At 36.5% G+C, this 15757-nt stretch overlaps 1 protein-coding gene across 5 annotated transcripts; it reads right to left on the minus strand.

Moving 5' to 3' along the window:
* Positions 1-1879: 1879 nt before the first annotated feature.
* LOC309868474 (killer cell lectin-like receptor 2) lies at positions 1880-15733 on the minus strand. 5 transcript variants are annotated; one of them, XM_082738393.1, is made up of 8 exons: positions 15632-15733; positions 14280-14396; positions 12384-12473; positions 11066-11278; positions 9258-9400; positions 7348-7454; positions 4291-4434; positions 1880-2130 (listed from the first exon to the last, which is right to left on the minus strand). In XM_082738393.1, the coding sequence occupies exons 2-8, from the start codon at positions 14392-14394 to the stop codon at positions 2007-2009; spliced, it is 936 nt and encodes a 311-aa protein (XP_082594519.1). In that variant the 5' UTR covers positions 14395-14396; positions 15632-15733; the 3' UTR covers positions 1880-2006. The 5 variants fall into 5 exon arrangements, with proteins under 5 accessions (XP_082594519.1, XP_082594516.1, XP_082594518.1 ...); XM_082738390.1 differs by having other exon boundaries at positions 4276-4434; XM_082738392.1 differs by having other exon boundaries at positions 4276-4434; positions 14280-14413; positions 15632-15709.
* Between the last annotated feature and the right edge of the window lie 24 nt (positions 15734-15757).

Here is a 15757-nt window from a genome sequence, read left to right on the forward strand (position 1 = left end):
GATAATCTCTGGGGCGCCTGTGTGGCTCAGCGGGTTAAAGCCTCTGCCTTCGACTCCGGTCATGATCCCAGGGTTCTGGGATCGAGCCCCGCATCGGGCTCTCTGCTCAGCGGGAGCCTGCTTCCTCCTCTCTCTCTCTCTCTCTCTGCCTACTTGTGATCTCTCTCTGTCAAATAAATAAATAAAACTTTAAAAAAAAAAAAAGAAAAAAATTGATAATCTCTAACTAGACTCATCAAAATAGAAGAACACAAATAAAACAATATCAGAAACATAAACAATATCACGGGAAAAAATGACAGGGTTATAAATCCTATAAACAGTAAACAGATAATTGGAGAATATCATTATTATGGGTTTAATTATATCCTCTGAAAAGATATGCTAAGCCCTAACCCCTGCACCTGTGAATATGACCCTTTTGGAAATAAGGTCTCTGTAGATGCAGTCGAGTTGAGATGAGGCCATTAGAGGTGAGCTCTAATCCAATATGGGTGGCACCCTTATATGAAGAGGAAACTGTATGCAAAGACAGAGACACACATAAAGGATGCCATGTGATAACAGAGGCAGAAAGTGAGATAGACAACTGCAAGCCAAGTAATGCCAGGAAGCAATAGCCAAAGTGAAAAGCCAGGAAGAAGCAAAGAAAGATTCCACCCAAGTCTGAGGAAGCATACTGACACTTTGGTTTGGACTTCGGTCTTCCGGAACAGTGAGAGAATAAATTGTGATGGCTTTAAGCTGGTGAATTTGTGGTACTTTGTTATGGCAACCCTAGGAAATTAATACAACTGTGAAAAACACTAAAACTATACCTTTGACAATTTAAGCAAAGTCAACAAATTCCTTGAAAGATAATCAAAATTGACAGGAAACAGAATGTCTAAAGAGCCTCTATTAAAGAAATGGTAACCCTAATGAAACAGACTCTCCCAAAGAAAACTTCAGACACAAATTCTTTCTCTAGTGCTTTTGAGGAAACACTTCAGGAGTGAAAATTCAAATGCTACCCCACAAAATAGACAGATATTCAGAAAGATCCCAAATAAACACATAAAGCCAGTATTTCTCCAATACCATAAACAGAAAAAGATACTTAAACAAATTAGGGGTCTGGGTGGCTCAGCTAAGCATCCAACTCGTGATTTCAGCTCAGGACATGATCTCTGAGTCATGAGATGGGGCCCTGCCTTGGGCTGCTGGCTCAGCAGGAACTCTGTCTCTGTCCATTATCCTCTCCCTCTGCCCCTTCCCCAGCTCACATGTGCTCTCTCTCATAAATAAATATTTTTTTAAAATAAATAAATTAATTAAATATCCACCACGAACATTAATACACAATTTTTAACAAAATATTACAGAAGCAAATCTATCAACTTATGAAAAATGATAATAAATGATAATAAATGATAATGATCACATGGGAATTACCCAAAGAGTACAAGTTTTGTTTAACACTGAAAAATCATACTGCCATCTATCATATTAATGAATATAAAAGAATATCTATATAAACATCTCAAGAGATACAGAAAATTTATATAAGAAAATTCAATTTTCACTCATGGTAAAAGTCTCAATCAACAGGAATAGAACAGAATTTCCTCAACCTGATAGATCTCCAAAAACCTGCAGCAGACCTCACATATGAGTGGAAAACCTAAATACCTTTTTTTTGTAACACGGAAAACAAGACAAGGATGACTCTTATCACTCTCTCCAACATTGTACCAGAGGCCCTAAGCAGTAGGGAGAGCAAGAGGAAAAAATGAAGGAAAGGAAGTAAATCTTTCTATATCTTTTTTTTTAAGATTTCATTTACTTATTTATTTATTTGGGTACATTTACAACTCCATAAGAAGACAGACAAACCCAGTTTTATTTTTTTTTATTTTTTATTTTTTATAAACATATATTTTTATCCCCAGGGGTACAGGCAAACCCAGTTTTAAAAAAGATTGAACAGGGGTGCCTGGGTGGCTCAGCTGGTTAAGCATCTTCCTTCAGCTCAGGCCAAGATCCCCTGGTCCTGGAGTCCTGGATTCAAGCCCTGTGTCGGACTCCCTGCTCAGTGGGGAGCCTGCTTCTGCTGCTCCCCCTGCTTGTGTTCTCTCACTCTTTCTATCTCTGTAAAATAAATAAAATCTTCTTTAAAAAAATTTTTAAAAAGTAAAAAAGACTGAATGGACACTTCAATGGGCAAAAAAACTAAACAGACACTTCTCAAAAGAAAATACACAAATGGCCAATAAACACATGAGAAGGTGCTCAATGTTATTACTTTTCAGGAAAATGCAAACCTAAAAAACAATGAGATACCATTACATACACACCATAATGGCTAAGTTTTAATAAACAGACAATATCAAGAACTGGCAATGATATAGAACAACTAAAACTCTCATATGTTGCTACCAGGAATGCAAAACGTTGCAATCACTCTGGAAAACAAACTAGAAGTTTCTTATCAAATTAAACATGCACTTACTTTAGGACTCAGCTATCAAATTCATAGGTATTTAATAAACAAAAAGAAATGAAAACACCTGTCCACACTGAAACCTGCATGTAAGTACTGATGACAGGTTTTTTCACAATAGCCAAAAATAGGAAAGACATGAAATGTCCACAGGTGGATGAACAAATTGTGGTATATCAGTACAATGGGATACAACTCAGCAACATAAGGAACAAACTACTGACACATGAAAGAATACAGATTAATTTCAAAAACATGCTGAGCAAAAGAAGTCAGATACAAAAGAGTCCATGATTACAAAATTCCAGAAGGGGCAAAACTAATTCATAGTGACAGAAAGTGTAACACTGGTTGTCTGGGGCCAGGTGGATAGTGAGGGGGAATAAAGGAGCTTTTACAGGCAATAGAAATGTCCTGTATCTTTGACCTGATGGTGTTTCAGAAATGTATACATTTGCTAAAAACCCACCGACCTCACGACTTACAATGTGTGCGTTTTATTGCATGAAAGAATTACTAAATAAAGTTGATTTTTAAAATGTCGAGGGTAGGAGGCACCTGGGTGGCTCAGCCTATTAAGTGACCAACTCTTGGTTTTGGCTCAGTATCCTGAGATGGAGCCCGGGGTAGGGTTCTGCCCTCAGCATGGAGTCTGGTTGAGATTCTCTCTCCTCAACTTCTGCCCCTCCCACCTCTCACACTTTCTCTAAATAAATAAATAAATATGTACTTATAAAGTAAAACAAAACAAAATGTCAAGGTCAAGAAGACAAAGGAACCTGAGGAATTCTCCCAGATTAAAAAAGACGAAAGTGACATCAGAACTAAATGTATCCCATGATCCTGCACATTATCAGGACTGTTGACAAAATCTGAATATGGGTTATAGACAAAATCACAGTACTCGGGGCACCTGGGCAGCTCAGTGGGGTAAGCCTCTGTCTTTGGCTCAGGTCATGATCTCAGGGTTCTGGGATCGAGCCCCACATCTTCTCCCTCTCTCTCTCTGCCTGCCTCTCTGCCAGCTTGTGATCTCTGTACTTGTCAAATAAATAAATAAAATCTTTTTTAAAAAATCACAGTACTCTATCAATGCTAAATATCCTGATTTTGATAATTCCACCATGGTTATACAAGACAAAGTATTTGTTCTTATAAAATATTTAGACAAAGGGACATAAAATCCACAATTAATTATCAAATGGAACAGCAAGGGAGTAGGGGAGAGAGAACTGTAAAGCACAGAAAGAACAAAATATTAACAAATAGTAACTATATGAGAGTTTTTATACTATTGTTTCAACTATTAAGGAGGAATGAAATTATAGCAAAGTAAAAACATTTTAATGCAAGATGATTATCTAGATGGGGGAAGGGAGGCAAAATAACTTTTTTAATTCTTAATTGTGCCATCTCTCAAACCTGGAGGCTACTGAAATTACTTATCCAATCTATTCTATTAATAAGGAAAAGACCCAGGCTATTAATAAGAAAAAGAACAGGCTACCAGAGTTGTCTAAGTGGTTCTATGGGTGGTTTAGGGAGAGAGAAAGGGAATTTCTCAGGGCCATTAAAGAGAGGGGAAACCTCTCCAAAGATAAAAGCATGCACTCTCCCTCAGGAAGACAGATGGCATCTAATCTCTTAAATCATAGTCCAAAAGAACATTTCCTTCCTTTTCCTACTCATCTCTGTTTCCCCAGTAAACTAAGTCTTACTAGCAAAAACATTAGTATGTAAGTATTCACAGATTATCACAGAAACAAACAAACAAATGACAGGTTCCATTGCACCTTTTCTTCTTATACCTATTGAAGTAGGCAGAGAAAACGTCATGAATTCTCTCCTCACAGATACAATTGTAGGTCTTAGAGCACTCAATAGTTGCTGTTCTTGTTGAGCTTAAAAATGCACATTGTCCTCTTCCAGAAGAACTCATGAATGTATAGTTACTGTAGAATAGAAAACACACATGGTTAGCTGTTTAGGGATGTCTAGGTGGCTCAGTCAGTTAAGCGTGTGCCCTCGGCTCAGGTGTGATAGGTTCCCTGCTCAGTGGACAGCCTGCTTCTCTCTCTTTCTCCCTTTCTCACTCACTCTTGCTGTATCTCTAAATAAAATCTTTAAAAAAACTAAAACCGGGGCGCCTGGGTGGCTCAGGTCATGATCCTGGAGTCCTGGGATCAAGCCCCGCATCGGGCTCTCTGCTCGGCAGGGAGCCTGCTTCCTCCTCTCTCTCTGCCTGTCTCTCTGCCTACTTGTGATCTCTGTCTGTCAAATAAATAAAATCTTTAAAAAATAAAAAAACTAAAACCTTCTTGAATAAATTTATGAGCTGGCAAGAAGCAAATTCATGCTCAGGCTGAGGTTAAGTAAAGGTGGGAACCCAGAAGTGTAAGTGAAGGACTGAAGTCATTTTTTCCCTTCATTTATACGCTAGATTAAATATGAATTCCACTCAGATTTCCATACGGAAGATGACCTACAAAGAGTTGAGACCCTGAAAATGTATCTTTAGCATACACGACCCTTGAAAATTCTTGAACCTTGGACTTAAGCAGAAGAGAAAATGAATAATCCCACCTAAGAATCCAAAATTACCAACTATCCCACATGCAATTTGTATTTGCTCTATTATTTGAATATCCAAATCTCCTACAGAAATAGATAGGTAGATAGATAGATGATAGATAGATAGATAGATAGATAAGATAAATGAAACTAGGTAGCTTGGGAGGCATGGGCAGAAAGCATGAGATGTGTTCAATATGTAACAGATGAGGAAGTGAGACGTGTCAGGTATAGATACTGTAAGGAGAGCATGTGCTTGCTGAACACAGGAAAAGAAGAAAGAACCAAGCAGCACTACATGTCTCACTCAAAATACACATTATACACATAGGAACATCCGTGAGGTCTAACTTCACCTCTTACTGGTGACACTCATACTAGCCCTCTGCCTAACAAACTAAAAAAAAAAAAAAAAAAAAAAAAAAAAAATCCTTAGCTTGTTCATCAGGATCACTGAAAAGCTGCAGCTGTCCCCACCCTTACATGCCCCCACATCTCCCTACTAGAGCAAATGTGCATGCTAGTCATAGAACCCCATTGCTCAAACTCAAGTGATAGCCTAGAAACCACACCACTGTCAGGCAAGGGGGATGCAGAAGAGTCAGGCCATCTGAAGACTATGTAACCAGGATTCAGGTGATCTTTTCACCCATTTGCTCCTTATCCTGAGTGTGATGACTGATGCTATCCCAACCCATTCTGATAAGCTATCCCATTTCTTTCCCCTTGCATCAGGCTACTTGCTCTAAGTTGATTTAATTAACTATATGATTTGAGCATCTTAATTTGGCCTGGCGTTTCTGTTCTGGGCCTCTGAGTTGTTTTCCTGGAAGTGACTCACAGGCCAGGACTGCATCAAGATAACTTCCTGCATGACAACTCTTGTAAGTTTGCTGCCACCTTCATCTCGGTCCTCAAATAATTCCCACAGCAGCTCAAAAAGAAAAAAATCCCTAAACACTACAAAGAAAATGACACCAGGTATAAAAGCCAGCAGAAACCATAGAGCAGACCCACAAAACTTCAAAGATTAGAATTATCAGATACCAGATTTAAAATAAGTACGTTTGATATCTTTCAAGAAATAAAAGACACCTTGAAAATGTAACTAGCAAGATTTAAAAACTTAAACCAGAATCCCTAGAAATAAAAAGTATAAAAGTTAAGATTTTTAAAAAATCATTGAACACTCTAACAGAATATTATAACTAAATGGAAACCCAAGAGTTTACAAAATGCTGCACTTCAGAATAAAACTATGGGGATGCGTGGATGGCTCAGCTGGACAGCAGGTGACTCTTGATCTCAAGGTCATAACTTTGAGCCCCACACTGGGTGTAGTGATTAGCTAAACAAACAGAGAAACAAACCACAAAACAAAAAAAACTATAGTGAAGGCATATGTATGTATGTGTGTGAACACACACTTATAAGTAATATAAACTAGTAATATACAGATTGTATGACGGTGTTATGCCCTGATAAACCCCAAACAAATTAAAAATACCGTAAGTCAAAAACACATGTAATAAACCCACCTTACTAGCTTAGCCTACTGTACCTTAAATATGATCAGAACACTTGTGTTAGCCTATAATTAGGCAAAATCATCTCACACAAAGCCCATTTTATAATAACGTACTGAGTATCTCATGTGATTTACTGAATACTACACTGAAAGTGAAAACCAGAGTGGCTGAATGGGTATAGGATGGTTTTAAGTGTACTGGGCTGCTGATCCTCGTGATCATGTGGCTCCCCGTGAGCTCCAGCTGCCACCACCCAGCATCACAACAGAAGATCATACCGCACATCAACCCAAAGAAAGATCAAATTAAAAATTCAAAGTACAGTTTCTACTGAATGCATACTGACTTCACTATTGTAAATTAGAAAAACTGTAAGTCAAGCCATTGTTAGTTAGGGACCATCTATAAAGAAGTTTCAAATGAACTTTAGGGATCCTAAAGTTCTTAATTTGTAACTGTGGGAGGGATCACTATAGCTGAGTCAGGATGGTCCAATACCATCATATCACTTTATTATTTGGGTTTGGTTTGTGAACCTCATAAGGCATACTTCTGAGCATGTGTTTAGCATCAAAATTTTGTTCATAATTTGTACATTTCTCTTTCTTTTTCATTATACTTCCTAAAACATTTTCTTCATCATTCTATTTATTCTTACCAATGACCTCTGTGTGAAAACCATGTGATATAAGAGATTCTTTTTAGATACAGTCTTCCCGACCCCAGCACAAACGTTTGGAGCCTGAATGCATTCCAGAGACTTACATCCCAAAAGGTGGGCCAGTGTTAATCCATTTCCATTTTTGTTCTCTGTCATCATATGATAATCCAATCCAGTAGTTATTCCTATAAGTTTGGGATTGAATAAAGACCTGTAAGGAAACAAAACATATCATGTGACTAGCCCCATCTGTTAGCTGAATGAAAAGGAGGAAGGTGAAGGTCCCAGCTGTTTCTTGGGACAGTACTCTGCTACACACCACACCACCCTTCATATCTACTTCCTAGAAAACCTTCCCTCCCCTCCACCACCCTCGTGCCTTTTTTTCCGAAGTAAGTTTTTCCTCAAAGATTATTTACTTAATGTTAAAAATGCCTGCCACTCTCATGGATTATTTAAAATATAAAAAAATTTTAAATCTAAGTATCTAACATTAGATTTGTTAAATAATGTCTGTCACTATAAAACTACCCAAAATCATGCTCCAGAAAAATATTTAATGGTATGGAAAGTAATCATTACTTATTGTTTTTTGGGTTTTTTTTTAAGATTTTATATATTTGTCATAGAGAGAGCACAAGCAGGCAGAGTGGCAGGCAGAGGCAGAGAGAGAAGCAGGCTCCCTGCTGGACAAGGAGCCCGATGTGGGACTCGATCCCAGGACCCTGGGATTATGACCTGAGCCGAAGGCAGCAGCTTAACTGACTGAGCCACCCAGGTGTCCTGATCATTACTTATTATTAATGAAAATAGTAATCTTCACAACAAATTTATTAAAATAACAACTATATGTGGGAAGTTGTGCACCAAAACCCTCAGCCTCACAGGAGAAAGTTTTGCTGTAGTTTAGTAGTTGGAAGGGGTGAAGGGAAAAGGGACAGTATTTGGAAATATTTCCTATGTCAAAAAATGTAATATGGCAAAGTGACATTTTACATAATGTCTAACTAAATGACTGAAGATATTTTAAAATATAGGTTTAAATTAAGTAAATTTTACTGCAACAAACATTACTTTATGACTTGATATCATAAATTTTTTATGCTATGATGATAAAACATCTATTATATTTGCATATAAATGTGCTGTTTTCGTAAGAGATAATTAGAGGTATAGGCTGATCTTTGAAAAATATTTCTCTGTAAAAAACATTTTGTGTGTGTGGATAGTTTTTAGTAGTAATAAATTTAAAAGATAATTTTGATATTGTTGTCTATTTTCTTTTGCAATTCCTTTTGAAAGATATACATCACTATACAATATATTAGAATACTGATCAAGAAAATGTTACCTATAAATGTCATGAAAATCACCACGAGGTTAATTTGTAAAACTGTTATCACTTTTATATTCCTCATTATTATCTCCTTTTTGCAGATGGAAAAACTGAGATCCAGAGGTTAAGTAATTCACCCAAGGTCACCCAGGTAATAGGTGGCAGAACCAGATTTGCAGGATCCCAGGCAATCTGGCTCCTGGATTCCTAACAGCACCTAGTGGATTAGGTTCCTCCAGGTTCTTAGTTGCCACCCTGCAAGGGTAAGTAACCACTGCCTCCAGGCTATAAATACTAAAGGGTTAAGGGCTCCATCAGAAGGAGAGGCATACTTTTCAGTGAGTTGTTGTCCTGCACACACCTTACAAAAGGAAATAAATGCAAAGACCCAAACTGAATCTTCAAGGGGGTTTCCATTTTGGAAATAATAATGGTCATCATGATAAATAATATATACTGGATGCTTAGAAAGTAGCAAGATTATATATGCTTATCAGTAGGCAGGGTTTTCTAGAACCCTTACCTTTCTCACCTACATAATTTTTGCTGACTCAACAGATACAACACAGAGAATAACTGAAGGTGCCTCTTTGTGGACTTCCCCATCCTCACTATCTTGGACCCAAGCATGAGAGACATAGTTAGGAAAATAAAAGTGGATGTAACAGTCCATGATACCAGTTCATCTTCATCACTTATCTTCAAAAGGGATGAATTATAACTTTGGCAAGTCTGTTTACATCTGCTCCAGTTTTTACTTTCAGGAATAAAATAATAACACTTTATTCCATAACAGGACCAGCAGTTTCCATAGAATTTGCCTACAACATATAAGGTGAAACATTATTTGGTATTCTGTTAAATAATGCAATATACTTATCAGCCCTCCATAATTAAATAAAATCTAATAAATAAATCTAAATAGCTATCAATAATGATAATATCAGGTTCACCAAGATTCTAGAATGCCAAGTGATATCTCTAATACTCATTGCAGCATCATTTACAACAGCTAAGATATGGAAACAACCCAAGAATCCATTGATAGATGAGTAGATAAAGAAAATGTGGTTATATACATATAAATACTACTCATCCTTATAAAGAAGGAAATCTTGTCATATTTAACAGCATGGATTAACCTTGAGGATATTATACTAAGTGAAATAAGCCAGTCACAGAGGACAAATACTGGGAGACTCCACTTATATGAGACACAAAAAATTGTCAAATTCAGAAAAACAGAGAGTGAAGGGTGATTGCCAGTGGCTAGGGGAGGTGGAAATAAGGAGCTTTTGTTCATGGGTATATAGCTTCAGTTATGCAAAATGAGTAAGTTCTAAAGTCTGGTGTACAATATAGGGCCTATGGTTAACAATACTGAATTGTTACTTAAAAACTTGTTAAAAGGGTAGATGTCATGTTAAGTGCTCTTAACCACTCCCCAAGAAAAAGTGACATGGGAAAACTTTTGGAGATACTGGACATGTCTACTACCCTAATTGTGGATGATTTTATAGAAACATACATATGTCCAAACTTGTCAAATTATATACATTAGATATGAGCAATTTTTCACACATTCATCATACCTAAATAAAACTGCTTTTTAAATAATAAAAGTAAATTTTTAAAAAGATTCTGGGATGCCTTGTAAATAAAAGAAACACAATTTTTTGGAATTTTTCTTTTCCTCACACATTTTATAATATACCAAATTTTTAAAGTACTATTATTTCTTTAATAACAGAAAATATAAATTCCTGCTGCCATGTCTAAAAGATATTAAGTAAGCAAAATTGTTTTGCAAACTCCAAATCCTAAACAAATATTTAATACTTATTGATTAACTGGGTCAGTTTGTTCCATCATTTACATAACAGATTGTATTGTATGAGATTTAATATTCTTATCTGTTAGATGTTTTTAAGGGTGTTATCACACAGTTATACAAACATCAACACCTTGGCAAAACTTGAAGTACTACAGAGAGTGTATAGACCCAACATGTGAGGTCAATGCAGAATGGAAACACACACACAATTACCTTTATGAGAACATCCAAACAAAAGGCCTTGCACCCATTTTAGCCTAAATATATTTTTAGTAATAGCCTCCATTTTTTATGTGAACCACAAAGTGGAGTGTCTAATTTGCCCCCAGATCCAAAATGATCCACGTTTTCATGGAAGCTGACATATTATTTCATCTTCTAGGTGAAATCCAATAGGAATGTAGGAACTTCCACTGAATTTGGGGAGATACAGAACTCTATTAATCCCAACACAACTCCTGGGTCCTCAGTCTCACATGTTACACGGGCAAATCCAAACACTCATATTACAGCTTGAAGTACAAATGAAAAGATGTCTAGTAGACCTAGATCACTAGCATATCATAAGCCTGCCTATTAGGCCTCAAAGCTTCTGGAAGGGGAAGAAATAATGGCAAATCTTGCAATCTTTCATTCAAGATGCCCTTCATACCTTTATTTTCTCTCTGACATGTCCTATTTATAAAGAGTAAATCCTGTTTCTTTTTTTGCTGAAGCAAGTCATTTTTGAGAATGTTATATTCTGAAGTCTTATATGTCAAAAGTTTCTCCTTTAAGTAGCTGTCATTTTGCAAAATGTGGTGCTCTTGAGTCAGGTTTCCTATCATTTCCCTCTGCCGACGGTTTTCTTGAGTATACTGAAAAACTAAAGTTAATAACATAGATATAATACAAAAGTACTCATAATGCTTGAATATTAAAATTTAAGACAAAAGAAAAGATCTCACTTTGACAACCAACCCATTTCATTACTTTAAATGGTTAATGTGACATTTAGAAAGTAACACCTCAATAAACTAACCATACAAATGGAAACATCAAACTTCCTGCTATTAGCAACTTGCACATAGAATAAATAAAATAAGATATCTGAATAAAATCATGATGGCAACACCTTACCATTCAGTTCAGTTTCTTTTTTTTTTTTTTAAGATTTTATTTATTCATTTGACAGACAGAGATCACAAGTAGGCAGAGAGGCAGGCAGAGAGGAGGAAGCAGGTTCCCTGCTGAGCAGAAAGCCCAAAGTGGGACTTGATCCCCGGACCCTGGGATCATGACCTGAGTCGAAAGCAGAGGCTTTAACTCACTGAGCCACCCAGGTGCCCCCAGTTCAGTTTCGTTGAAACAGTCAGCACATAATTTTAAATAGGTACCAGAGTAAAATCCAATCAGACAACACTTAGCAACACATCACCTGAGCATGAAAATTTGCACTAAGAAACATAAAGTAACAGCACCATTATTATTGGAGTAGATCGAATATCCACAGGAGAAAAGAGAGGAAGACGTAAATATGTACATTTATCTGAGTGTCACATGTTAGTGATTTTCTCTAAAGATGTCAAGAAATCCAAATAAAAGATAAAAGTTGAACTCAAGATCATCTAATATCCACATAAAAAATCAGTATTTTTACTAAACTATATCCTCATTACATAACGGGAAAAAATGAAGAGAAAGTCATACTTTATTTGCAACAGTTGTTTTATGGGAATATGTATCTAAGATTCACAATGGTTAAACTCAGAAGGCATGAGGAAGTTCTGTATCTGAAAGAATGCGATATATCATACAGCTCATTAAACTACACAGCCATTGGAAGAGCTAAGCACAATGAAAATGACACTGTGACATATGTGGGACATTCCCTAATGATAGCCAGGGAACAATTAATGAAGCACACTTAATATTTGTGTAAATAGTGGTCACTATTACTCAAACTTGAAGCATGTATTTTAATTACTCACGCTTTGTCCCCAACACAGCAACTGTCGCCAATAGTAGTAAACACAGGATCCCAAGAATTACTGCAATGAGATACCAGGGCACTGAAAACCCTTTAAATAAAGAAGAAAGATAATCATCAGGAAGTGTCTTGCTCACTGCTAACCTTAACCTGGGATACTATCTGAAACAAAGAGACAATCTTATCTAAAAATTTTAGAAAAATGTATCATACAAATTGATTTAATTTTTGACCTAGGAACTACAGTTTTTAAGGTCTCAGATTTCTGATGATATACACCATTGTATAAATCCTACACAAAAGAACAGTCCTCTAGGATCTTAAAAGCACTTCCCCTACAGATGGCATAACATATAGAGTTGTCCAATCACTAGACTGTATACCCGAAACTCACATACATTGTTATGTCAACTATAATTCAATTTAAAAAATTTCAAAAAATTAAGAAAAAAGCAGAGGGCAACAAATATAATAAAAATGTATAAGAATCCACACTGACATGTATACTCCTTCATGTAACCACAACAAATGATGAAAAGGAAGGATAAAGCAGTCATTTGAGGAATTGATAGCCAACAGAGTATATTATGAGGCTGGAAATGTGATGAGGGTCCATTCTTAAAAGAGTTTCTAGAAATCAACTGTTCTTTTTTTTTCATCAGTTCTATTTTTCCCTAGACAATATCACCTTTATCCTCCTTTTGAGGCCCTGTGTCTAAGAATTCTATCTCCATCACTAATTAAGACAGTAAAAATTATTCTCAATTTAGAGTCCATAACAATATTTGAAGGTAGAAGGTAAGAACAGAAAAAAGAACAGAAGGGGCGCCTGGGTTGCTCAGTTAGTTAAGCATCTGACTCCAGCTCAGGTCATGATCCCAGGGTCCTAGGAAGGAGCCCCCCACATCGGGCTCTCTGCTCAATGGGGAGTCTGCTTCTCCCTCTCCCTCTGCCTGTCCCTCCCCTGCTAATGTGCTCTCTCTGTCAAATAAATAAATAAATAAACAATAAAGACAGCAGCAAAAAGTAAATGCTCCTTTGGAATAACTTTCTGTTTCTCCATTGCTAATTAAGGATTGGTAAATATTGGGGCACCTGGGTGGATCAGTCAGTTAAGCATCTGCTTTCAGCTCAGGTCATGATCCCAGGGTCCTGGGACTGAGTTCTGCATCAGGCCTCTTGCTCACTGGGGAGCCTGCTTCTTCCTCTGCCTGCCGCTCCCCCTGCTTCTGCTCTCTCTCTCTCTCTCTTTCTCTCTCCCTCTCTTTCTCTGACAAATATATAAATAAAATCTGAAAAAAAAATTTTAAATATAAAGAAAAAATAAGATTGGTAAATATTTAAGACACCTAAAAATTTTTGTCTGAATAAAAACATTGTTTCTAACAAATATTTTCATTTCTCAAACATTCTCTAAGAGCTGTATTTCTCTAGGAAATGCAGTGCTCTCTTGAGACTCCAATCTGTCCTTTACATTTTAAAGCCCTCACAAATTCCTCTTAACCAAATCTGAATAAAAACACTATTAGCTTTGCAAATTTGGAACAATTTGTTCCAAACTTTAAAAAAAAAAAAAAAAATGGGCGCCTGGGTGGCTCAGTGGGTTAAGCCTCTGCCTTCGGCTCAGGTCATGATCTCAGGGTCCTGGGATCGAGGCCCGCATCGGGCTCTCTGCTCAGCGGGGAGCCTGCTTCCCCCTCTCTCTCTCTCTGCCTGCCTCTCTGTCTACTTGTGATCTCTCTCTGTCAAAAAAAAAAAAAAAAAAAAAAGAAGAAGACTTGTTCTGCTCTCTACACCATTATGGTTTCTTATTACCATTTGACAACCTGAAGGACAGACAGAAACTTTTTTTCAAATGTCAAAGTTTGACAATCCGTAAGAGATGCTTAAGACATACCTTTGCCATCAGTGTTCCCAGACTTTTGATTCCCATCTGGCCTCAATCTATTTGGTGACTCTGAAGGAGACTGAAGAAATCTCAGGGTAGAATAAATCACTTGCTGATTGCTCATATCTACAGTAAGAAGGGAACTATGTTTTGCATTAAAACCTCACAAAAGGATGATTTCTGTCAAAAGAACAATTAAAATGTCGGGCTGTAGAAATATACCGGGGACATTCATAGAGGTCTGTGTGTGTATGTGTGAATGTGGGTTTAACTCCTTCAAGTGCATAAAGCACGTGGACTGAGCCTGAATTATATAAGAAATGGAAAACCCCGTAATATTTCTGTTAAAATACTCCTAGTGATTACTGCCAAAATTATTAGAATATGCAGAAAGAATTTTCTTTTTTTAATCTCCCAATAGATTGAATAGGTTGGGTCCTATTCACCCAGCCAATTTAGCTCAAAATGTTCAACATACATATAAAAATGTTGGGCAAAATTGTCACCAGTATAAATTACTAAGACATTTTAAAACTATCAATTCAAAAAATGAAAATTCTGTTTCTGAAATTCTGAAAAAATATAAATATCTTGCCTTTAAAAGGCCTTAATACACATGTTCATATCTACATATAAATATTTAAAAGTTCTTGCATTCTTTTCAATTATGACATGAGTCTACCAGAGCGTTTCTCAACGTACAATCCATACACCATCTGCAAAAGAATTATTAAAGGTTAACATCACAGATTGGCCAACAATCCAGACTCCAGTGCCCTGTGCAAGATGTGCTGAGAAAAATCTCTCAATTGAAGCACAGTTGCCCATATTTTTAATCTCAAAAGATTCCGTTTGTATTTGAAATTTAGACATAATTTTCTAGTGTAAGATGTTGCAAGAGAAGCCTCTGTGAAAATAAAATTGTCAGCAGGCAGTCATTGGTTAATATCCATAAAGGATTCAATCTCTTAATGGATATCAATATAAAAAAATTACTAAATAGTAAACCTTTAAAATTTACCTTGATTCTTTTATGAGTCGGTGTGAAAAGAAACAGAAAATATGGAAAACAAATTGCACATGTAACTATATTCTCTTTAAATTTATTAATTTACAAAATGTCCTAAACTTAACCACATTTTCCCTAATTTCGTAAGGAAAGGAGTCTTTTCTATTACACAGTTTTTAGGGCGGATAATATGTACATCATTCAGACACAAAGCAAGAGTCACAATGTATCGAGAAAAAGAAAATAACCTCCCATGAATGTTGCACTACAGTTTTCACATGCTTAAGAGTTAATGCAGGTCTAATGCGATCAGTCCCCTATTCACGCCAAGCCATTTATAATAAAATGTTACCTTCCTAGAATCTTTCTTTCCGCAGTATCTCTTCCTTATCAGTGGCACTAGTAGGACACTCAGATAACAAAGATCGTCTCTGAAGGGTACTCCTACTCAGAAATTTACTGCCCCTCCTCTTGACCA

Source organism: Mustela nivalis (genome assembly GCF_964662115.1).
Source record: "Mustela nivalis genome assembly, chromosome: 7".
NCBI classification, from domain to species: domain Eukaryota; kingdom Metazoa; phylum Chordata; class Mammalia; order Carnivora; family Mustelidae; genus Mustela; species Mustela nivalis.